Source organism: Anolis sagrei, chromosome 5 (genome assembly GCF_037176765.1).
Source record: "Anolis sagrei isolate rAnoSag1 chromosome 5, rAnoSag1.mat, whole genome shotgun sequence".
Classification (NCBI taxonomy): Eukaryota; Metazoa; Chordata; class Lepidosauria; order Squamata; family Dactyloidae; genus Anolis; species Anolis sagrei.
Genome location: NC_090025.1, coordinates 198,567,558 through 198,592,782, shown reverse-complemented (window position 1 = coordinate 198,592,782; position 25,225 = coordinate 198,567,558). Strand labels below are relative to the sequence as shown.

General features: G+C 47.0%; 1 protein-coding gene across 1 annotated transcript; it reads left to right on the top strand.

Moving 5' to 3' along the window:
- The first annotated feature begins 214 nt into the window (after positions 1 to 214).
- Positions 215 to 25,225, top strand: LOC137097151 (acrosin-like). The gene is made up of 5 exons (XM_067468537.1): positions 215 to 291; positions 4,189 to 4,389; positions 13,287 to 13,577; positions 19,175 to 19,310; positions 23,951 to 25,225. The coding sequence occupies exons 1-5, from the start codon at positions 215 to 217 to the stop codon at positions 25,223 to 25,225; spliced, it is 1,980 nt and encodes a 659-aa protein (XP_067324638.1).

The following is a 25,225-nucleotide window of genomic DNA, read 5'->3' as shown; positions in this document are numbered from 1 at the left end:
CAGCGGGGAGTCTCCCATTTGGTATTGGCCATGGATTGAGGTAATCTTGTCAAACCACAACTCCCATGATTCCACAGCCATGAGCTGTTGGCCTGTGTGATGTCAGAGTGTTGACCGGACAGAACCCGGGAGCTTCCGCATTTTGTGACATCACAGATTCCAAGAAAATGTGGAGGAGAAGGAAGGAGCATCAGAGCCGGGCACCACGAGAAGGATGAAGAAATGGCCTCTCCTCCCCATCCTGTTGCTTGCGGCTCTTGCGGCAACCAAAGCCGACGATGGCAGCTGCGAGTAAGTGGCCTGGAGGGGGGGATTTGGGCCCAAAGAATCAGGGAGGGGTCCATTACTTTTGGGGGTGGTGCTGAGGCTGGACCACAACTCATAACATGAATTTCAATAGGGAGGAAGGTATGACACTCAGGCAATTTACTTACTTACTTACTTAGGCGATCCCTTGTTGTCCGAGTAAGGGCGGTGTCCTGGTGGTGGGTACGTAGGTGGCTGTGGAGCCCTATTCTTGATCCACATGTTCTTCCACAGTGAGGACATCAGTTTCCAGATGCTCAGGATTGGCTTGACATGCCTTCCTCTTGGCACGTTTCTCTCTTTTGCCCTCCATTCGTGACTCTTTGAATTCTGCAGCACTGCTGGTCACAGCTGACCTCCAGCTCGAGCACTCAAGGGCCAGGGCTTCCCAGTTCTCGGTGTCTATGCCAGAGTTTTTAAGGTTGGCTTTGAGCCCATCTTTCAATCTCTTTTCCTGCCCATCAACATTCCATTCTTGAGTTCGAAGTAGAGCAACTGCTTTGGGAGATGGTGGTCGGGCATCCGGACAACGTGGCCGGTCCAGCGGAGTTGATGGTGGAGGACCATCGCTTCAATGCTGGTGGTCTTTGCTTCTTCCAGCACGTTGACGTTTCCCTGCTTGTCTTCCCAAGAGATTTGCAGGATTTTTTGGAGGCAACACTGATGGAATTGTTCCAGGAGTTGCATGTGATGTCTGTAGACAGTCCACTTCTCACAGGCATATTCCAGGGTTGGGAGGACAATAGCTTTATAGACAAGCACTTTGGTTTCCCTATGGATGTCCCAGTCCAACAGTCACCAGCCATCCCCTCCCCAATGCCAGAGATACAGCTTAATGGTGTAACATTAGAAAATGTGGACCATTTCCGCTCCCTTGGCAGCTACCTCTCCACCAAAGTCAACATCGACACCGAAATACAACACTGCCTGAGCTCTGCGAGTGCAGCATTTTCCCGAAGGAAGCAGAGAGTGTTTGAGGACCGGGACATCCGTAGGGATACCAAGGGGCTTGTCTATAAAGCTATTGTCCTCCCAACCCTGCTATATGCCTGCGAGATGTGGACTGTCTACAGACATCAACACTGACACTGAAATACAACACCGCCTGAGCTCTGCGCGTGCAGCATTTTCCCGAATGAAGCAGAGAGTGTTTGAGGACCGGGACATCCGTAGGGATACCAAGGGGCTTGTCTATAAAGCTATTGTCCTCCCAACCCTGCTATACGCCTGCGAGACGTGGACTGTCTACAGAGGTCACATGCAACTCCTGGAACAATTCCATCAGCGCTGCCTCCGGAAAATCCTGCAAATCTCTTGGGAAGACAAGCGGGGAAACGTCAGCGTGCTGGAAGAAGCAAAGACCACCAGCATTGAAGCGATGGTCCTCCGCCATCAACTCCGCTGGGCCGGCCACGTTGTCCGGATGACCGACCACCGTCTCCCAAAGCAGTTGCTCTACTCTGAACTTAAGAACGGAAAACGGAACGTTGGTGGACAGGAAAAGAGATTTAAAGATGAGCTCAAAGTCAACCTTAAAATCTCTGGCATAGACACTGAGAACTGGGAAGCCCTGGCCCTTGAGTGCTCCAGCTGGAGGTCAGCTGTGACCAGCAGTGCTGCAGAATTCGAGGAGGCATGAGTGGAGGGTGAAAGAGAGAAATGTGCCAAGAGGAAGGCACGTCAAGCCAACCCTGACCGGGACCGCCTTCCGCCTGGAAACCAATGCCTTCACTGTGGGAGAAGATGCGAGTCAAGAATAGGGCTCCACAGCCACATACGGACTCAGAAGGAAACCCATCATGGAAGACCATCTTACTCCAACAAAGGATCGCCTAAGTAAGTAAGTCCCGGTCCTCAAACACTCTCTGCTTCATTCGGGAAAATGCTGCACTCGCAGAGCTCAGGCGGTGTTGTTTTTCAGTTTCAGTGCTGACTTTGGTGGAGAGGTGGCTACCAAGGGAGTGAAAATGGTCCACATTTTCTAATGTTACGCCATTAAGCTGTATTTCTGGCATTTACTAGGTTTACTCCTAGTAATCCTGAACTGGAAGGCATTTGGGAATCCCTTCCAATTCTATCGATTCTAGGATTTCAATATAGCTTGGGCTGTATCCAGGGCCGTAGCCAGAAAAAAATTTCGGGAGGGGTTGAAATTTTCGGGGGGGGGGGGCTGAAAATTTCGCGGTGGGGGGCGGTGAAACCTGCCTCGTAGCTCACACTGAAGCAAAGAGCACAGCAGGGGCCAGAGCAGCCTTCAATAGCCTGCAGCTCTGCCCCTGTCAACCACCTCCACCAAGTCTGGCCTCCTTAATGAGAACATTCAACACACACACCCCACAATGACAATAATAATAATAATAATAATAATAATAATAATAATAATCCTTTATTTGTACCCCGCTACCATCTCCCGGAGGACTCGGTGCGGCTTACAAGAGGCCGAGCCCAAATACAACAGTAAAAACAACAACAACAACAATACAGCAAAATAACTCAAAAACAAGGCAATAACATTAACAACACACCATGACGCAATTAGAATCTGTGGCAGGGCCAAATGTAATAATTAAAATTAAAAAGTGCTGGGCATGACCAGGTGAAAAGGGTAGGTGTTTGGAGGGGGATGGGCATGCAGTTATCCTGGCTGGGGCTTGCCTGATGTCCTTAGGGAGAAAGTTCCAGAGTCGAGGGGCCACCACCGAGAAAGCCCTATCCCTCGTCCCCGCCAACTGCACTTGCGATGCAGGTGGGATGGTGAGTAGGGCCTCTCCAGATGAATGAAGTGATCGTGTGGGTTCGTACACAGAGATGCAGTCATGCAGGAAGACAGATCCCAAACAGTGTGAATAAATTGTCAATATTTGCCTGAGATCATAGAATCATAGAATCAAAGAGTTGGAAGAGACCTCATGGGCCATCCAGCCCAACCCCATTCTGCCAAGAAGCAGGAATATTGCATTCAAATCACCCCTGACAGATGGCCATCCAGCCTCTGCTTAAAAGCTTCCAAAGAAGGAGCCTCCACCACACTCCGGGGCAGAGAGTTCCACTGCTGAACAGCTCTCACAGTCAGGAAATTCTTCCTCATGTTCAGATGGAATCTCCTCTCTTGTAGTTTGAAGCCATTGTTCCATTGCGTCCTAGTCTCCAAGGAAGCAGAAAACAAGCTTGCTCCCTCCTCCTCCCTGTGGCTTCCTCTCACATATTTATACATGGCTATCATCATATCTCCTCTCCGCCTTCTCTTCTTCAGGCTAAACATGCCTCGTTCCTTAAGCCGCTCCTCATAGGGCTTGTTCTCCAGACCCTTGATCATTTGAGTCGCCCTCCTCTGGACACATTCCAGCTTGTCAATATCTCTCTTGAATTGTGGTGCCCAGAATTGGACACAATATTCCAGATGTGGTCTAACCAAAGCAGAATAGAGGGGTAGCATTACTTCCTTAGATCTAGACAAGATAGTGCTTGCAGTTCTGGAGGGATTCTTAATTTTTTGCATCTCATAGACTTAGCATGGAGATTTGGTTAACCAGTTAAAATTCATGAGTAAACCAGGTTTTTAAAAAAATCTGAAACATTTCGGGGGGGGGGGGGTTGAACCCCTAACCCCCCCCCCCCCTCGCTGCAGGCTTGGCTGTATCTTCTGCATGATGGAATGAATTTGGGTTGGGTTGGAAGCCTTCTAATTCTAGTGGAATATGAGTCCGATGGAGTCTCTGGAGGCTTTTAAGAAGAAGCTGGTTGGCCATCTCTAGGGAGGACTTGGATGGTGTCTTCCTACCTGGCAGGATTGGGGTTGGACTGAATGACCCTTGTGGATCCCTTCAGTCTAGGATTGTAGGGTTGTGTTGCTCCAACCTCTGCCCTTTTGTCGCTTCGCAGCGGCATCTGCGGACGGCGCCCGCTGGCGGTGAGCCACGACCTGCTTCGAGTGGTTGGCGGAAGCAACGCCCTCCCTGGATCGTGGCCCTGGATGGTCAGCTTCCACTTGATCAAGAAGAATGGCTACGAAAACGTGTGCGGAGGGTCCCTGATCAGCTCCCGATGGGTCGTCACCGCCGCCCACTGCTTCTACTTCAAACAGTAAGCCCATAGGCACGGGTCCATCACTTGCTGTGAGCTTGAACTTGGAGCAAACCTCTCCAAGGTCTCATGGAGGAACTCAAAACTGGACAGATCTCGTTACTAGAAGACAACATGGATGGTGCTGATAGCCAGTGGGTGCAACCAGGGCCGTAGCCAGAAAAAAATTTCGGGAGGGGTTGAAATTTTCGGGGAGGGGGTTGAAAATTTCTCGGGGGGGGGGTGGGGGGGTTGAAACCTGCCTCCTAGCTCACGCTGAAGCCAAGAGCACATCTGCAGGGGGCAGAGCAGCCTTCAATAGCCTGCAGCTCCACCCTTGTCAACCACCTCCACCAAGTCTGGCCTCCTTAATGAGAGTATTCAACATCCCCCCCCCCCCCACTTGGTTGCTTCACGACTGTTCTGTCGCGCGCTGGGCCTGTAAATAATTGTCTTTAGAACAGGATGTGCAACCTTAGCCCAGCGGGAAGCCAGGGGGCCTAAAGGGAAGTTCTCAGAGGTTTCCACCACAAACAGTCTTTAGATGGCTTGAGAAGTACAACAAAGTCTTTTATTAATGAACGATCAAACAGAAACTTCTCTTGTCTTCAGTAAAGTTAAGCAAATGATTCCAAGCTTTTAGGCAACTGGTGAATTCCTAATCTTGCCCACGAAGGACAGGCAACTGTCTTCAATAACTTCTTCTTTAAAGGAAAATCCCCTTTTTAACTTCTCCCAGGCTGACTGTAATCTAACCCTGACTGATGTGGGCTCCGCTACCGGGTCGAACTGCATCTCGAACGCCGAGTGGACCTACCAGCAAGGCAGTAGATGTTCTCCAGCTGGAGTTCTTTGGTCTTTAGGGCTGTTTTCCTGGAAATCCTTTGGAGACTCTTAAGACCTTTCTCCCCCGGAAGGTCTTAAGGGTTGAAGCTTTTGTACAGGGGAAGCTTGCACACATCCTATACATAAGCTTACCTTGCTGAGACTAACTAAAAATGGCTCCCTTCCCTTCCCAATTGCCCTGAGCAAGGGGCGGGACCAAAACTTAACTATGATGGACAGGTGACTTGCCCTATGACTGCAACCAAAGAAGCCACCTATCTGCAGAGTCCCCGAAACCTAGGACTGCAAGCAAACATTTAGTACAAAGCAAATAAAGTTGGAGTTCCTGGTACAGCTGTACCAGAACAACATCAGTTATTGCTGCAAGTAATGACAGTGTGAGTAAATGGTCAATATTTGCCTGAGATAGTGCTTGCAGTTCTGGAGGGACTCTTATTTATTATTTATTTATTTATTTATTTATTTATTTATTTCCGTCACTTCTACCCCGCCCTTCTCACCCCCGGGGGGGGACTCAGGGCGGCTTACAGAGGAAGGCACAATTCGATGCCTTTATCACATACATACATATATAAACAAATCAACAATTACAAATTAGAGTTTAAAAATATCAGTACACATTAATACAATAATACAGTAGTTGGTTAATCCTGAGTTCAGCGTTCGATGTTTCATAAGTCCATTCCATCTCGACAAGATCCAGCTCGACATAAGGTTTTTTTTTAGCTGCCCGGGTGTCCAAATGCCTGGTCCCATATCCAGGTTTTCAATTTTTTCCTAAATGAAAGAAGGGACGTTGCCGATCTAATTTCCCCGGGGAGGGAGTTCCATAGGTGGGGGGCCACCACCGAGAAGGCCCTGCTCCTCGTCCCGGCCAGTCTCACTTGTGATAAAGGCGGGGTCGAGAGCAGGGTCTCCCCAGAAGATCTTAGGTTCCGAGGTGGGACGTAGAGGGAGATCCGTTCGGACAGATACACTGGGCCGGAACCGTATAGGGTTTTATAGGTCAAAACCAGCACTTTGAATTGTGCTCGGAATTGGATCGGCAGCCAGTGGAGCTGACACAACAGGGGGGTGGTGTGCTCCCTGTATGTCGCTCCGGTGAGCAATCTGGCTGCCTCCCGTTGGACCAGTTGGAGTTTCCGAGCAGTCTTCAAAGGCAGCCCCACGTAGAGTGCGTTGCAGTAATCCAGTCGGGATGTAACCAGAGCGTGGACCACCGTGGCCAAGTCCGACTTCCCAAGGTACGGGCGCAGCTGGCGCACAAGTTTTAATTGTGCAAAAGCTCTCCCGGCCACCGCCGAGACCTGGGGTTCCAGGCTCAGCGATGAGTCCAGGATCACTCCCAAGCTGCGAACCTGCGTCTTCAGGGGGAGTGTAACCCCGTCTAACACAGGCTGTAACCCTATACCCTGTTCGGCCTTACGACTGACCAGTAGGACCTCTGTCTTGTCTGGATTCAATTTCAATTTGTTAGCTCTCATCCAGTCCGACACAGCGGCTAAACACCGATTCAAGGTCTGGACCGCCTCCTTGGTGACAGGTGAGAAGGAGTGACAGATTTGGACGTCATCTGCATAGAGATAGCATCTTAGTCCGAAACTCCGAAACTCTTGATTTTTTGCATCTCATAGACTTAGCAGCATGGGGATTGGGTTAACCAGTTAAAATTCATGAGTAAACCAGGTTTTTTTAAAAAATCTGAAACATTTGGGGGGGGGTTGAACCCCTAACCCCCCCCCCCTCGCTATGGGCCTGGGTGCAACAGATGGTGTATAGCTGGCATGGCCCAACTTAGGCCCTCCCTCCAGGCATTTTGGACTGCAATTCTCACAATTCCTAACATCCGATAGGTTGTCGAAGGCTTTCATGGCCGGAATCACTGGGTTGTTGTAGGTTTTTTTGGGCTATATGGCCATGTTCTAGAGCAGTTTCTCAACCTGGAGGGGGGGGGGTCCCGATGGGATGTCAGAGGGGTCGCCAAAGACCATCAGAAAACACAAGATTTTCTGTTAGTCGTGGGAGTTGTGTGTGGGAAGTTTGGCCCAATTCTATCATTGGTGGGGTTCAAGGGACTCTTTGATTGTAGGTGAACTATAAATCCCAGCAACTACAACTCCCAAATGTCAAGGTCTATTTTCCCCAAACCCCACCAGTGTTCACATTTGGCCATATTGAGTATATGTGCCAAGTTTGGTGCAGATCCATCATTGTTTGAGTCCACAGAGCTCTCTGGATGTAGGTGAGCTATAACTCCCAAACTCAAGGTCAATGCCCACCAAATCCTTCCAGTGTTTTCTGTTAGTCATGGGAGTTGCGTGTGGCAAGTTTGCTTCAATTCCATCGTTGGTGGTGTTCAGAATGCTCTTTGATTGTAAGTTAGCTATAAATCCCAGCAACTACAACTTCCAAATGACAAAATCAATCCCCACCCCCCACCCCACCAGTATTCAAATTGGGGGCGTATTGGGTATTTGTGCCAAATTTGGTCCAGTGAATGAAAATACATCCTGCATATCGGATATTTACATTACGATTCATAACAGTAGCAAAATTACAGTTTTGAATTAGCCACGAAAATAATTCTATGGTTGGGGGGTCACCACAACATGAGGAACTGTATTAAGGGGTCGCGTCATTAGGAAGGTTGAGAAACACTGTTCTAGAGGCATTTTCTCCTGACGTTTCGCCTGCATCTATGGCAAGCATCCTCAGAGGTTGTGATGTCCTCACAACCTCTGAGGATGCTTGCTATAGATCAGTGGTTCTCAACCTTCCTAATGCCGCGACCCCTTAATACAGTTCCTCATGTTGTGGTGACCCCCAAACATAACCCTAACTTTATGAATCGCCATGTAAATAATGATCTGCAGGATGTATTTTCATTCCCTGGAGCAAATTTGGCACAAATATCCGGTATGCCCAAATTTGAATACTGGTGGGGTTGGCGGGGGGATTGATTTTGTCATTTGGGAGTTGTAGTTGCTGGGATTTATAGTTAACATGTAAACAAAGAGCATTCTGAACCCCACCAACAATGGAATTGAACCAAAGTTGGCACAGAGAACTCCCATTATCAACAGAAAATACTAGAAGGGTTTGGTGGGCATTGACCTTGAGTTTGGGAGTTGTAGTCCGCCTACATCCAGCGAGCACTGTGGGCTCAAACAATGATGGATCTGGACCAAACTTGGCACGGATATTCAATATGCCCAAATGTGAACACTGGTGGAGTTTGGGGAAAATAGACCTTGACATTTGGAAGTTGTAGATACTTGGATTTATAGTTCAACTACAATCAAGGAGCGTTCTGAATCCCACCAATGATAGAATTGGGCCAAACTTCCCACACAGAACCCACCATGACCAACAGAAAATACTGTGTTTTCTGATGGTCTTTGGCGACCCCTCTGACACCCCTTCGTGACCCCCTCAGGGGTCCCGACCCTCAGGTTGAGAAACACTGCCATAGATGCAGGCGAAATGTCAGGAGAGAATGCCTCTAGAACATGGCCATATGTTGTTGTTGTTCATTCATTCAGTCGTCTCCGACTCTTCGTGACCTCATGGACCAGCCCACGCCAGAGCTCCCTGTCGGCCGTCACCACCCCCAGCTCCTTCAAGGTCAGTCCAGTCACTTCAAGGATGCCATCCATCCCTCCATCTTGCCCTTGGTCGGCCCCTCTTCCTTTTGCCTTCCCCTTTCCCCAGCATCATTCCCTTCTCTAGGCTTTGCTGTCTCCTCATGATGTGGCATTCAAAGGACTTCCACTTTGTCTCTCGTCTCCTTCCCTCCAGTGAGCAGTCGGGCTTTCTTTCCTGGAGGATGGACTGGTTGGATCTTCTCGCAGTCCAAGGCACTCTCAGGACTTTCCTCCAACACCACAGCTCAAATGGCCATATAGCCCAGAAAAAAACCCTACAACAACCCATCCAATAGGTCGTTATTAATTGTGGGAGTTGAAGTCCAAAACACCTGGAGGCCCAAAGTTGGCCCATGCATGGACTATAGTCCCACCAAAATAAACAATTCCCCAAATTAGTAGAGAAGGGAAGCAGGTCAGCCTCACAATCTGGTGAGGACGAGAGACAGGGCCTTCTCAGTGGTGGCCCCTCGGCTTTGCAACGCCCTTCCCGCAGACATTAGATTCTGCAATGCCCAGAATGCCTCAACTGTCACAACCAATGGCAATGCCCATCACTATGTAACAAAATTTGGAAGATTTTCTGTTCCTGGTTTGAAAGTGTTATTTCCTGTTAAATTTATTTTTGTGAAAGGCTTCCAATCATTTTGAAAATATTGTATTGTTTCATTTCTAGGAGACAAGATTATCAAATTCTTCAAAGTTTAGCAGTTTGGTCCACCATTCATTTACAGGTGGAATAATACTTTCTTTCCAGTGTCTGGCATTGTTATAATCCCAAAGCTGGAACACCTCTGTCCTTAAATGTCACACCAGCTTGGTATAATCAGCAAGCAGTTTATTGAAGAATCATAGAATCATAGAATCCTAGAATCCAAGAGTTGGAAGAGACCTCCTGGGCCATCATCCAGTCCAACCCCATTCTGCCAAGAAGCAGGAATATTGCATTCAAATCACCCCTGACAGATGGCCATCCAGCCTCTGCTTAAAAGCTTCCAAAGAAGGAGCCTCCACCACACTCTGGGGCAGAGAGTTCCACTGCTGAACGGCTCTCACAGTCAGGAAGTTCTTCTTCATGTTCAGGTGGAATCTCCTCTCTTGTAGTTTGAAGCCATTGCTCCATTGCGTCCTAGTCTCCAAGGAAGCAGAAAACAAGCTTGCTCCCTCCTCCTCCCTGTGGCTTCCTCTCACATATTTATACATGGCTATCATATCTCCTCTCAGCCTTCTCTTCTTCAGGCTAAACATGCCCAGTTCCCTAAGCCGCTCCTCATAGGGCTTGTTCTCCAGACCTTTTATCATTTTAGTCGCTCTCCTCTGGACACATTCCAGCTTGTCTATATCTCTCTTGAATTGTGGTGCCCAGAATTGGACACAATATTCCAGGTGTGGTCTAACCAAAGCAGAATAGAGGGGTAGCATTACTTCCTTAGATCTAGACACTATGCTCCTCTTGATGCAGGCCAAAATCCCATTGGCTTTTTTTGCTGCCACATCACATTCCTGGCTCATGTTTAACTTGTTGTCCACGAGGACTCCAAGATCTTTTTCACACGTCCTGCTCTCGAGCCAGGCATTGTCCCCCATTCTGTCTCTTTGCATTTCATTTTTTCTGCCAAAGTGGAGTATCTTGCAGTTGTCCCTGTTGAACTTCATATATATGTAAGAATATATGTAAACAAAGCAGTAAAAATGGTAAAAAAAAAAAAGTCTAGTCCCAGGATAAAAAGATAGTCCATCAGCTTCAAGCCACAAAGGGAAAACACAAGATCCTAAGGTATGCAGTTCATAGAACAAGGCAGCACGAAAATTCGAAACACAGATCAGAAACCTAGCAAAAACTTTTTCTTTCTTTCTGTATTTCTATACCGCCCTTCTCAGCCCTCAGGCAACTCAGTATTTATTTATTTGTTGTGTCAGGGCAACCAGTAAATTATATTACATTTCTAACAGCAACAAAGCAAACAAACAAACAGACAAAATACAAAATTTGTGAGTTTGGTAGTTGATTAAATGTCCTTTGACCAGTCTCTGGCTCCTTGGAGTGCCTCTGGTGTTGCCACAAGAAGGTCCTCCATTGTGCATGTGGTGGGGTTCAGGTTGCATTGCAGCAGGTGGTCAGTGGTTGGCTCTTCTCCACACTCGCATGTCGTGGATCCACTTTGTAGCCCCATTTCTTAAGATTGGACAGAGTGCAGTCTGTTCAGCACCTTCCAGGTCGCCCCGTCTTCTTCTGTGTGCCCAGGGGGGAGTCTCTCCTTTGGTATCAGCCATTGGTTGAGGTTCTGGGTTTGAGCCTGCCACTTTTGGACTCTCGCTTGCTGAGGTGTTCCAGCAAGTGTCTCTGTAGATCTTAGAAAACTATGTCTGGATTTAAGTCGTTGACGTGCTGGCTGATACCCAAACAGGGGATGCGCTGGAGATGTCTCTGCCTTAGTCCTTTCACTATTGGCTGCTACTTCCTGCCGGATGTCAGGTGGTGCAATATTTATTTATTTATTTATTTGGGGTTCTTGTACCCCGCCCTTCTCACCCCGAAGGGGACCCAGGGCGGCTCACAACTGCAAGGCACACTAAGATGCCTGCCACACAAACAATCATCACAAAAGTACAACAATTCAAGTTCCCACAGTTCAAACCATTATCCCAATAAAATCCATAAAATCGATAAAATCAATAAGAACAATACAAACCTAATTCTTCCTCCTACCTATGAGTGTACACTAACTCAAAGATCTGTTTTTGATTCCACTTCGACAATCCTGCTGATCTTACACATCTGATTGTCTTGTTTAGTTGTCTTATTTAATTGCCTGGTTGCCCAAAGGCCTGGTTCCATAATACCAGCTAAGCAGTGTAATTTCTCCAGTGGTGTAGGGTGCAGACACCCCGGGATAATGCAGCATGACTCATTAAGAGCCACATCGACTGTTTTAGCGTGGTGAAATGTTTTCCACACTGGGCATGCATACTCAGCAGCAGAGTAGCATAGCGCAAGGGCAGATGTCTTCACTGTGTCTGGTTGTGATCCCCAGGTTGTGCCAGTTTCGTATGATATTGTTTCTAGCACCCACTTTTTTGCTTGATGTTCAGGCAGTGCTTCTTGTAGGTCAGAGCACGGTCCAGAGTGACTCCCAGGGATTTGGGTGTGCTGCAATGCTCCAGTGGGATTCCTTCCCAGGTAATGATCCTCAGAGCTCGGGATGCTTGTCTGTTCTTGAGATGAAAGGCACATGTCTGTGTTTTAGATGGATTAGGGATCAGATGGTTTTCCCTGGAATAGGCAGTAAGAGCACCTAGAGCTTTGGAAAGCTTCTGTTCAACCATCCCAAAGCTCCCTGCTTGAGTGGTAATGGCACGATCAACTCAGTGCGGTTTACAGATCCAACGATTCAATGCCCTAATACACCATAAAACATTTAAAAGCATATTAAAACATAATATAAAACCATAACAAGAGTATTAAAAACAAACACCAATTCCATCTCCTATTAAACACATTGTCCAATCTCGTTGTCCAGTTGTTCCAATTCCGATGTCATTTACCTTGCATTTTCAAACGCTTGTTCAAACAACCAAGTCTTTGTATTGTCGAAGGCTTTCATGGCCGGAAGCACTGGGCTGTTGTAGGTTTTTTCGGGCTATACGGCCATGTTCTAGAGGCATTCTCTCCTGATGTTTCGCCTGCATCTATGCCAAGCAAACTACCCCTGAGGATGCTTTCCAAGTGTTCCTAGTTTCATGTACCAAGTTTTGCCAGGCTCCTGATCTGTGTATTGGATTTTCATGCTGTCCTGTTCTATGAATTTGTAGTACCTTTGAATCTTGTGTTTTACCTTGTGCCTTGAAGTTCATGGACTATTCTTGGGACTATACTGGTTTTACCATTTTTTTTCCTGCTCCTTCTTTGGAGGTTTTTCAACAGAGGCTAGATGGCCATCTGTCAGGGGTGCTTTTAATACGATATTCCTGCTTCTTGGCAGAATGGGGTTGGACTGGATGGCCCATGAGGTCTCTTCCAACTCTATGATTCTATGATTCTATTCTTCAATAAACTGCTTTCTGATTTTACCAAGCTGGTGTGGTGTTTAGGGTCAGAGGTGTTCCTGCTCTGGAGTACAACAGCTTGCCACTTTTGGACTCTTGCTTGCTGAGGTGTTTCTGCAAGTATCTCTGTAGATCTTAGGAAGCTATTTCCTGATTTAAGGCACTGTCTTGCTGGCTGATATCTGAACAGAGGATGGGCCAGAGATGTCAATGCCTTGGTCCTTTCATTGCTGGTTGCTATTTCTAGATGGGTATCAGGTGATGCAACAAGGGCTATCTGTGAAACATTTCATAAAAGTTTTCTTTCAGTTTGTTTTCCTTTGTAAATGTAAGCTCATGGTGTTGCTTTGTGAGTGACGTCCTGCTTTGTGCTCGTTGCAGCTACATCCCCGAGTTCAAGCTGGTCATCGGGGCCAACCGCATGTCCCAGCTGGGCCCTGATGTCCAGATCCGCAAGATCAAGCGGGTTGTGTCCCACGAAGGGTTCGAGAACCGGATGTCCAAGCGCAATGGGATGAAGAATGACATGGCTGTGGTCGAGCTGGACGAGCCCGTCTCCTGCACCAACTACATCCAACCGGCCTGCCTGCCCGAGGCCCACATCCCCGTTGCCACGCTGGACCACTGCTACGTCACCGGGTGGGGAACCGTGGACCCCCAAAGTAAGGAACCCAGGACCCCTCTGCCGACCCACTTTCCATCTGCTTTTAAAGGGCTTTCAGTTCCTCTCACACTTTCTCCCTTTGTCTTTGGCTTGCTTCCATTGCTGCAAATTGTTGCTGTTGTTGTGTCATGAATACTTTTTAAACAAAGGTTCTTTTTATGACATTTTCAGTGAGGGAGAATATCAGAACAACTTCTACACAACATTAGACATACAGACTCTATATACCTACATTGGACACAACAACAAATTACAGCTACATTGGCTAGCAAACAAGCAAAGAGGATTTTACCAGATCTATTCAGCATCCACACTTACACATATAATAATAATAATAATAATAATAATAATAATAATAATAATAATAATTTATTTATTTATTTATTTATTTCGGGTTCTTATACCTCGCCCTTCTCACCCCGAAGGGGACTTTTTCCACTTCTTGTGTATGTCTCTTTTGTGTCTCAGCACAGTTAGAAGTTCTTTGGAACTGCGCTGAGACACAAAAGAGACATGCACAAGAAGTGGAAAAAGGGAGAAATCACCAAAGAAGAATTCAAACAAATAGCCAAATAGGGAAAAGGTCTGCAAGGCTAAAGTACCTTTGAATCTTGTGTTTTACCTTGTGCCTTGAAGTTCATGGACTATTCTTTTTTTTATATACCGCTCTATCTCCCCGGGGGGACTCAAGGCAGTTTCCAAGCAACAACATCAAAACATACAGAGTCACAACATGAACAAACAATAACAGTAACAGCAACATAAACCTGGAATTACCCAACAACACATAAACATTATTTATTTATTTATTTATTTATTTATTGACAGCTTTTATATTCCGCCCTTCTTCTCACTGCGCAGGGGACTCAGGGCGGATTACAGTGTACACATATATGGCAAACATTCAATGCCAATTTTGACATACAAACATATACAGACATACACAGAGGCTATTTAACTTTTTCCGGCCACCAGGGGAGCTGTCGCTTTCCTCGTCCATCTGCGACGCTGATGAAGCACTTCCGCATTCCCCGCATGCTTCCCCGGTGGAAGGCAGGAAAAATCCTGCCTGCTCTTTATGTCTGTTTTTTTGGGGCATGGAAAAGGAATGGGTCAGGACAATTAAAAAGGCCGGGTCAACACTGATACAAATTGAAATAAGATGGGACCGGCATTTGGGTACAGCACTGTAATAGGTAAACGACAAAAGTGGGGACGGGCTATTTCCAGGGGCCTGTTAGGAGAATGACCAGGGTAACATATAGGGATCTTGTTTGTGTCCGGACAGTGTCTGGGCTGAGCTAGTACTGGTCACTCTCAAAGATTTATTGAAACCACCAAGTCTTCAAATTCTTACGAAAAGAAAGGAGGGATGGGTCCTGTCTTATTTCCCTTGGAAGGGCATTCCAGAGGCAGGGGGCCACCACTGAGAAGGCCCTCTCTCTTGTCCCCACCAACCATACTTGCAATGGAGGTAGGAGTGAGAGGAGGGCTTTCCCGGAGGATCTTAGCATTCTTAGATGGAGATGCAATCGCGAAGATAGGAGTGGCCTGAACCATTTATTCATCACATGCATACCTCAGCATTCTTCCTCCGTTTCCTGGAGAAGAACACCAGTTCTTAGGCCAGATTTCCAATATTTCCAAAACTTCCCAAACTTCCAATATGTATCCTTTCCCTTCCTTTGATAAAGAAGGAAGTGGCCAGACTCTGTGTACACCAATTTCTCTCCTTCCCATGGAAAAGAGCTTGGTGGGTGGACCAGACTCCGGTGTGGATGCAGCTGAGGATACAATGGAGTCAAACTGCAGAAGAGTTAGACCACATCTGGAATATTGTGTCCAATTCTGGGCTATTGAAAAGAGATATTGAAAAGCTGGAATGTGTCCAGAGGAGGGCAACTAAAATGATCAAGGGTCTGGAGAACAAGCCCTATGAGGAGCGGCTTAGGGAACTGGGCATGTTTAGCCTGAAGAAGAGAAGGCTCAGAGGAGATATGATAGCCATGTATAAATATGTGAGAGGAAGCCACAGGGAAGAGGAGGGAGCAAGCGTGTTTTCTGCTTCCTTGGAGACTAGGATGCAATGGAACAATGGCTTCAAACTACAAGAGAGGAGATTCCATCTGAACATTAGGAAGAACTTCCTGACTGTGAGAGCCGTTCAGCAGTGGAACTCTCTGCCCCGGAGTGTGGTGGAGGCTCCTTCTTTGGAGGCTTTTAAGCAGAGGCTGGATGGACATCTGTCAGGGGTGATTTGAATGCAATATTCCTGCTTCTTGGCAGAATGGGGTTGGACTGGATGGCCCATGAGGTCTCTTCCAACTCTTTGATTCTATGATTCTATGATTCTATGATTCTAAGAGAGGGTGTGCTTAGTAAATTTGCAAAGCATTCAAAATGGCCTACATAGATTGGAGAGCTGATTGACCAAAATGTGTTTCAACAGGGAGAAATGGATGGGATAACACTTTGGCATTAAACATGAAATGCTCAGCTATAGGATGGGTTACCCCTGGCTTGAAAACAGTCCCTGTGAAAGAGACCAAAGGAGACCACAAGCTCAAAATGAGCCAACAGCGTGATGCAGCAGCAGAAAAAGCCAATACAAATTCTAGGCTGCATCCATAGTAGTAAAGTGTACAGACCAAGGGAAATCATAGCCCTACTCTCTTCTGCTCTGCTTACCTGGAGTAATAGCATAGGTAAGCAGTTCAAGAAAGGGATGGACAAGATGGAAGGTTCAATGTATCATCGAAGGCTTTCATGGCCAGAATCACTGGGTTGTTGTAGGTATTTTGGGGCTGTATGGCCATGTTCTAGAGGCATTCTCTCCTGACGTTTCGCCTGCATCTATGGCAAGCATGCTCAGAGGTAGTGAGGATGCTTGCCATAGATGCAGGCGAAACGTCAGGAGAGAATGCCTCTAGAACATGGCCATATAGCCCGGAAAAACCTTCAACAACCCAAGATGGAAGGTTGTCCAGAGAAGGGCAACCAAAAAGCTCCAAGGTCTGGAAGCCAAGAATCCCACTGAGGAGTAGTTTAGGGAACTTGAGATTTTGGACTTGGAGAACATAAAGTTAAGAGAGGCACAAGAACCATGTGAAAATATTGGGAAGGATGTCCAGTTGAGGAAGGGTCAACCTTCTTTGCTGCTACTCTGCAAACAAAGGAGTAAATGGCAGGAAAAGAGATTCCATCCAATCAGAAGGAAGAACTTCTTGACAATGAGAACTTTCTTCTCTCATGTGGATGGCCACATATGAGGGTTGAATGAAAAGTAATGCCTCTACCTTCGTAACATCCTCAACAGATGGCAGTACTGGTATGTGGCAGGTACTGGCTTGTTCAGTAGACTCTCCTCTACAGTTCCATTTTGGTGGGAAGCCTTAGCATTGAACAGTTGTGTTGTTAAAGTGCAAAGTATGGAACCCTGCATAGACAGTCACTCAATGTGATTTAAGCAATGTGCAGTCATTGAATTCTTGACAACAGAAGGTGTCACCTCAACATCTTTAAACTTACTCACCCAACAATGCACAGTACTCACATCAACACAATCACCATAAACAGCTTGCATTCTCTGATGAATTTCCTTTGGGGTGACACCTTCTGCCGTCAAGAATTCAATGACTGCACGTTGCTTAAGTCACATCGACCGACTATCTGTGCAGGGTTCCATACTTCACACTTTAACAACACAACCATTCAGTGCTAAGGCTTTCCACCAAAATGGAACTGTAGAGGAGAGTCTAGTGAACAAGCCAATACCTGCCACATATGTTGCTTAAGTTGCATTGACCGACCGTTTGCGCAGGGTTCTGTACTTCACACTTTAACAACACAACTGTTCAATGCTAAGGCTTTCCGCCAAAATTGAACTGTAGAGGAGAGTCTACTGAACAAGCAGTACCTGCTGCATACGTTGCTTAAGTCACATTGACAGACCATCTGTACAGGGTACCATACTTCGCACTTTAACAACACAACCATTCAATGCTAAGGCTTCCCACCAACATGGAACTGTAGAGGAGAGTCTACTGAACAAGCCAGTACCTGCTGCATACCAGTACTGCCATCTCTTGAGGAGTTAGAAAGGTGGAGGTATTACTTTTCATTCAACCCTCGTAGAATCATAGAATCGTGGAATAACAGAGCTGAAAGAGACCACATGAGCCATATAGACCAACCCCCTGCCATGCAGGAAAAGCGAAGTATTCCGGATAGATGGCCATCCAGCCTCTGCTTAGAGGTTTCCAAGGAAGGAGTCTCCACCAGACTCCGAGGCAGAGAGTTCAATTAATGAACAGCTTGTATGATCAGGAAGCTCTTCCTAATGTTCAATGGAATCTCTTTTCCTGTCATTTGAACCCATTGCTCCTGGTCTTGGTCTCAAGAGCAGCAGAAAGGAAGTCCTTATGACATCCTTTCACATATTTATACCTGGATATCTTGTCTCCTCTGAACCTTCTCTTCTGCAGGCTAAACATGCCCAGCTCTTTAAGACGCTCCTCAGAGGGATCATTCATGGTCTCCAGACTTTTGATCTTCTAGTCACCCTCTTCCTCTGGACATCTTCCAGCTTGGAGTCAATATCTGTTGTGGGGCCCAGAATTGGACACAGTGCTAAACATGCCCAGCTCTTTAAGATGCTCCTCAGAGGGATCATTCATGGTCTCCAGACCTTTGACCTTCTAGTCACCCTCTTCCTCTGGACATCTTCCAGCTTGGAGCCGATATCTGTTGTGAGGCCCAGAATTGGACACAGTGCTAAACATGCCCAGCTCTTTAAGACGCTCCTCAGAGGGATCATTCATGGTCTCTAGACTTTTGATCTTCTAGTTACCCTCTTCCTCTGGACACCTTCCAGCTTGGAGTCAATATCTGTTGTGGGGCCCAGAATTGGACACAGTAATAAACATGCCCAGCTCTTTAAGACGCTCCTCAGAGGGATCATTCATGGTCTCCAGACCTTTGACCTTCTAGTCACCCTCTTCCTCTGGACATCTTCCAGCTTGGAGCCAATATCTGTTGTGGGGCCCAGAATTGGACACAGTGCTAAACATGCCCAGCTCTTTAAGACGCTCCTCAGAGGGATCATTCATGGTTTCCAGACCTTTGACCTTCTAGTCACCCTCTTCCTCTGGACATCTTCCAGCTTGGAGTCAATATCTGTTGTGGGGCCCAGAATTGGACACAGTGCTAAACATGCCCAGCTCTTTAAGACGCTCCTCAGAGGGATCATTCATGGTCTCCAGACCTTTGACCTTCTAGTCACCCTCTTCCTCTGGACATCTTCCAGCTTGGAGTCAATATCTGTTGTGGGGCCCAGAATTGGACACAGTGCTAAACATGCCCAGCTCTTTAAGACGCTCCTCAGAGGGATCATTCATGGTCTCCAGACCTTTGACCTTCTAGTCACCCTCTTCCTCTGGACATCTTCCAACTTGGAGCCAATATCTGTTGTGGGGCCCAGAATTGGACACAGTGTTCCACCTGCTGGGAAGTCTTGGATGTCACTGTGGGGGATCTCTGACGATTCTATGCTTCTCTGAAACTGAGCCGCCTCTTCTCTTTGTGGTCCTTTAGATCCGAATGTCATGTCCGACGTTCTGCAGGAGGCCAAGGTGGAGATCATTCCGCGAGAGCTGTGCACGACCTGGGAGTGGTGGTTCACGCGCATCCACCCGGAGAACATGTGCGCCGGGAAGATCGAAGGAGGGGTCTCCCCTTGCAAGGTCAGGGGGCGAAGCGGAAGGCCAATCACACATTTTGTTAATTTTAGTAATTGTATGGAGTGAAGATAATGGATTCAAAATATAAATTCTGGGTTGTTGTAGGTTTTTTAGGGCTGTTATGGCCATGGTCTAGAGGCATTCTCTCCTGACGTTTCGCCTGCATCTATGGCAAGCATCCTCAGAGGTAATGAGGTCTGTTGGAACTAGCAAAAAGGGTTTATATATCTGTGAAATGACCAGGGTGGGACAAAGGACTCTTGTCTGCTGGAGGTAGGTGTGAATGTTTCAACTGACCACCTTGATTAGCATTAGATGGCCTAACAGTGCCTGGGGGAATCTTTTGTTGAGAGGTGATTAGATGTCCTTGTTTGTTTCCTCTCTGTTGTTGTGCTGTTGTAATTTCAGAGTTTTTTTAATACTGGGAGCCAGACTTTGTTCATTTTCATGGTCTCCTCTTTTCTGTTGAAATTGTCCACATGCTTGTGGATTTCAATGGCTTCTCTGTGTAGTCTGACATGGTGGTTGTGAGAGTGGTCCAGCATTTCTGTGTTCTCAGATAATATGCTGTGTCCAGGTTGGTTCCTCAGGTGCTCTGCTATGGCTGACTTCTCTGGTTGAAGGAGTCTGCAGTGCCTTTCATGTTCCTTGATTGGTGTTTGGGCAATGCTACTGTGTTTGGTGGTCCCTACGTAGACTTCTTGTCCACAGCTGCATGGTATACAATGGTAGACTCCTGCAGAAGTGAGAGGATCCCTCTTGTCCTTTGCTGAACGGAGCATTTGTTGGACTTTCTTGGTGGGTCTGTAAGTGGTTTGTATGTTATGTTTCCTCATCAGCTTCCCTCTGCGGTCAGTGGTTCCCTTGATGTATGGCAAGAACACTTTTCCTCTGGGTGGATCTTCATCTTTACTCCATCTCTACCATCCAGGTAGAGATGGGCAAAATGACCAGTTCTGCCATGTGATGGTGTTATGAGCCTGATGTTCTTTTTGATGCAGAGCGAGATAAGGGGGAAATTCCCTTATGATATGTGCAAAGAGAAACAGGGAGACCAAAGTTGATTTTATCACTATGCATGTCACATTGGTTGGAAATAAGACATTACATTTAATTCAGTATCATAAGATTTCAATCACACACACATTAATTCACCCGTACTCACAACAGGCCTCTCTTGAAAGGGGATCAGTCTTTTGAAGAGGGTCAGACGTTCCATTGCCACGGGGCAGGAGACGTGACGAAAGCAGGCAAGCGTTCACACAAACATTCTACTTCATCATAATCGTATTCATCATTCTCAGCTTTAAAATGATACAATTGTGCAATTTGTGGGAGAAGCCGAAACACCCCTTTGAGAAAAAGGCTCCATCGTTACCTTTGGCTCCCGGAGGAGCAACATGTGCTCTAGCAGGATAATGTCCCTCCTGCAAAGGTAAAGTTGTTGCAGATTAATAAACTTTTCCCATGTGTTTATGATAGAACCAATTAGGAAATGACATTGATAAGCCCAGAACAAAATTCCTAGTCCAGGAGAGGAGGTGGTTCTTTTCACATAGGAAACAGGGGAGGGACCGTGATGGGAACAACTCTCTACAATCAAAGAGTTGGAAGAGACCTCCTGGGCCATCCAGTCCAACCCCATTCTGCCAAGAAGCAGGAATATTGCATTCAAAGCACCCCTGGATGGCCATCTGTCAGGGGTGATTTGAATGCAATATTCCTGTGTCTTGGCAGAATGGGGTTGGACTGGATGATGGCCCAGGAGGTCTCTTCCAACTCTTTGATTCTAGGATTCTATGATTCTATGATCAACTGAGAATTCCTGAATAAAATGGATAGTTTGCTAGTGTGCGATGGAAAACCACCCATTTAATTTCAAAATGGAGTATGTCTGATCTTAACGATAATTTACTCTTCCTGTTGCACTCCAGAGAAGGATTCCCTCTGACTTCAAATACCACACAGTTAAGTTAAAATAGCAAGCAGTAGATTGAGGGTCATAAAAAGCGAAGCAATAAAAAAGTAATCCACAGTAAAAGGTAAATCCAATTGATTCGAAAGTAAAAAGAGCAATTAACCCAATGAGAAATATTCCAGATAGTCCATGAAACTAGAGGCTTGATTTCAAAGGCAAAATAACAGCAAAGGCACTTAAAGCAGCAATCAACAAAGACAAAAGTCCAGGAACTTGGCATGAAGAACTTATCGTGAATCCAACTTTGCTTCATCTGAAGCTAGACTCAGTACTTGGCACTTATCATAGAATCATAGAATCAAAGAGTTGGAAGAGACCTCATGGGCCATCCAGTCCAACCCCATTCTGCCAAGAAGCAGGAATATTGCATTCAAATCACCCCTGACAAATGGCCATCCAGCCTCTGCTTAAAAGCTTCCAAAGAAGGAGCCTCCACCACACTCCGGGGCAGAGAGTTCCACTGCTGAACGGCTCTCACAGTCAGGAAGTTCTTCCTCATGTTCAGATGGAATCTCCTCTCTTGTAGTTTGAAGCCATTGTTCCGCGTCCTAGTCTCCAAGGAAGCAGAAAACAAGCTTGCTCCCTCCTCCCTGTGGCTTCCTCTCACATATTTATACATGGCCATCATATCTCCTCTCAGCCTTCTCTTCTTCAGGCTAAACATGCCCAGTTCCCTAAGCCGCTCCTCATAGGGCTTGATCTCCAGACCCTTGATCATTTTAGTTGCCCTCCTCTGGACACATTCCAGCTTGTCAATATCTCTCTTGAATTGTGGTGCCCAGAATTGGACACAATATTCCAGGTGTGGTCTAACCAAAGCAGAATAGAGGGGTAGCATTACTTCCTTAGATCTAGACACTATGCTCCTATTGATGCAGGCCAAAATCCCATTGGCTTTTTTTGCCACCACATCACATTGTTGGCTCATGTTTAACTTGTTGTCCACGAGGACTCCAAGATCTTTTTCACACGTACTGCTCTCGAGCCAGGCGTCCCCCATTCTGTATCTTTGCATTTCATTTTTTCTGCCAAAGTGGAGTATCTTGCATTTGTCCCTGTTGAACTTCATTTTGTTAGTTTTGGCCAATCATCTCTCTAATCTGTCAAGATCGTTTTGAATTCTGCTCCTGTCCTCTGGACTATTGGCTCTCCCTCCCAATTTGGTGTCGTCTGCAAACTTGATGATCCTGCCTTCTAGCCCTTCATCTAAGTCATTAATAAAGATGTTGAACAGGACCGGGCCCAGGACGGAACCCTGCGGCACTCCACTTGTCACTTCTTTCCAAGATGAAGAGGAAGCATTAGTGAGCACTCTCTGTGTTCGTCCACTTAACCAATTCCAGATCCACCTCACCGTAATTGTGCCTAGCCCACATTGGACTAGTTTCCTTGCCAGAAGGTCATGGGGGACCTTGTCCAAGAAGGCCTTACTGAAATCCAGACACGCTCCATCTACGGCATCATTCCCCGCATCTACCCAGCTTGTAACTCTATCGAAGAAAGAGATCAGATTAGTCTGGCATGACTTGTTTTTGATCAATCCATGTTGACTATTAGCGATGACTGCATTTGTTTCTAAGTGTTTGCAGACCGCTTCCTTAACAATCTTTTCCAGAATCTTGCCCGGTATCGACGTGAGGCTGACCGGACGGTAGTTGTCCCTATATCCCTACTTTGTTTCCCAAACAGCTAAGAACGTATTTTTCCTCAATTTTGGTTTCACTTCTAGCTTCTCTCTAATCTGGCTGAGCCCCTTAATTTCTGATTTGTTTGTCTTTGCTGGCTGAAAACACTTCTTCTGTTCAAGGCTTTATCAAAATCTTCACCTGGAGATAACTGAGCCTTTCCCAGGCTCAAGACCTTGAGAATCCCTTTGCAGGATTGATGGTAATACATCAATCATCCGGGCGTCCCCTGGGCATGGGAAGCTGGAGCTGACAGATGGGAGTTCACCATATACGCAAAGAAAGTGGTTGCACACCATAGATGGTTACATAGGGAATCCTAGAACCAGGGCCTGGATGGGGATGAGACAAACCAAAGAGCACTGATGTTGCCTAGCATCCACAGTTTGAAGCTATCTTACGACTGCATTTAACAGTCAACGTTGATTTCTAGTTCTTGTGAAGTTTCTATGGATTTCTAAGAACTTTCTAAGAACTTTTGATGAATTCTGACTGCTGTTTATATTGCTGCTTATACCTGCTGCTTTAGAGATATAAACATTTTTACCCTTCCTATTATTCTTTATTCAATAAACTCTTTATATTTGAATTATTAGTTTCTGGTGTGGTGCTGGGTGAAGAGATGCCTCAGGGCTGAACATGCACATGCTCAAAGTATGCTCCAAGTTTTGACTATAAAGCTAAATTGTGACTTAGTTTTTTGGTGGCACTTTTCTTTTGTTGGTCCACCCAGCAGGGCGACTTGGCCAAATAAACCTATTGAATGATTTCCTTGCTTCTACTATGTCTGATTAGCTAGAGGCCCTAGAAGTTTTGGGGCCAGAAAGAAAGAGGGACACAGCAGTGAGCCCCAACATTTTCATAGCAGTGAGTCAAGGCACAGTTGCAGCATGGTGTGACTTAAGAGAACAGAGCCAGACTTCTGCTCCTGACCCCATCTCTCTCTCTCTCTCTCTCTCTCAATCTCCTTGCGGCTGTAGGGTGACAGTGGAGGCCCCCTCATGTGCCGGGAGGACCGGTCGGAGCGCTACTGGGTGATTGCCGTCACCAGCTGGGGCAACAGAGCCTGCTCCAACCCCAAGAAGCCCATCGTCTTCACCGGCACACAGCCCTATGTCGATTGGATCAAGAACGTCACCCAGCAGAACATCTTCACGCCCAGCTATCCTCCGCTTTTGGCTCAGGCCTGGACTTCACCGGAACCAATCACCACCACCACCACCACAACAACAACAACAACCACTACCACTACCACCACCACCCGTCCCACCACCCGCAAGACCCAAACGCCATCTCCTACTCTGCCAGTGCCTTTTCACCCCAAACCACCGTCCGCCACTCAATACCCAAGCTATCACCGCCCTAATCTGGCCACTCAAAACCCCATCATTTATCGGCCATATAAAACTAGATACCCAACCTATCAGCCACCACCTGCAGCCACCCAACCCCCAGCCACTAAATATCCAACCTATCAGCCACCGCCCCCAGTCACAAAATACACGCTACCTGCATTCACTCAATTCCCAATCCTTTACCGACCCCCAACCACAAAAAAAGCAACCTATCAGCCGCCACCTGCAGCTACTCAATTCCCAGCCACAAAATACCCAACCTATCAGACACTACCTGCATTCACTCAATTCCCAATCCTTTACCGGCCTCCAGCTACCAAATATCCAACCTATCAGCCCTGGACTCCGGCCACTCAATACCCAAATTATCGTCCACCAGCCACCAGACAGCCAATTGCCTATCGGCCTCAAGCCACCCAGTACCCGACCTATCAGCCCTGGACTCCGGCCACCCAATACCCAACCTATCGTCCAGCTAGCAGAAGACCACTTGTCTATCGGCCATCCGCCACCAGATACCCTGCCTATCAGTACCCGGCCACCCAAAGGCCTCCTTATGTGGTATCGACAATTCTGACCGCAAGGCCCGCAAATCAGCACAGGCCCCCTTACATTCTGAGACCCATCTATTACCACCCACCCGTCCCCACCGTGGACCTCTCATGGCTGACCTACAAGCCCACCATGCGGCGGATGTTCCACCCCGTGCCCATCCCTTATGCTCCCTGGGTCCCGCCGACACCCTCAGAAGGCTGGCATGGCATCCTCCCAGAGGCAGAGGAGGGAGAAGCGGAGGCCCAGCCGGAGTACAATGCCTACTACGACTGGGACCAGGGGTATGACGGTCCCGAGTTGGAATTTGAGCCTCAGGACCAAGAACCCTCGGAGAAGACAAAGTGA

Bases quoted from the DNA above. Each gene is read 5' to 3' on its own strand.
- LOC137097151 (XM_067468537.1), top strand. From the start codon at position 215: ATGAAGAAATGGCCTCTCCTCCCCATCCTGTTGCTTGCGGCTCTTGCG. The intron at 4,390-13,286 runs GTAAGCCCATAG...TGCTCGTTGCAG, and splicing joins CACTGCTTCTACTTCAAACA to CTACATCCCCGAGTTCAAGC. The intron at 13,578-19,174 runs CAGGACCCCTCT...TCCGAATGTCAT, and splicing joins GACCCCCAAAGTAAGGAACC to GTCCGACGTTCTGCAGGAGG.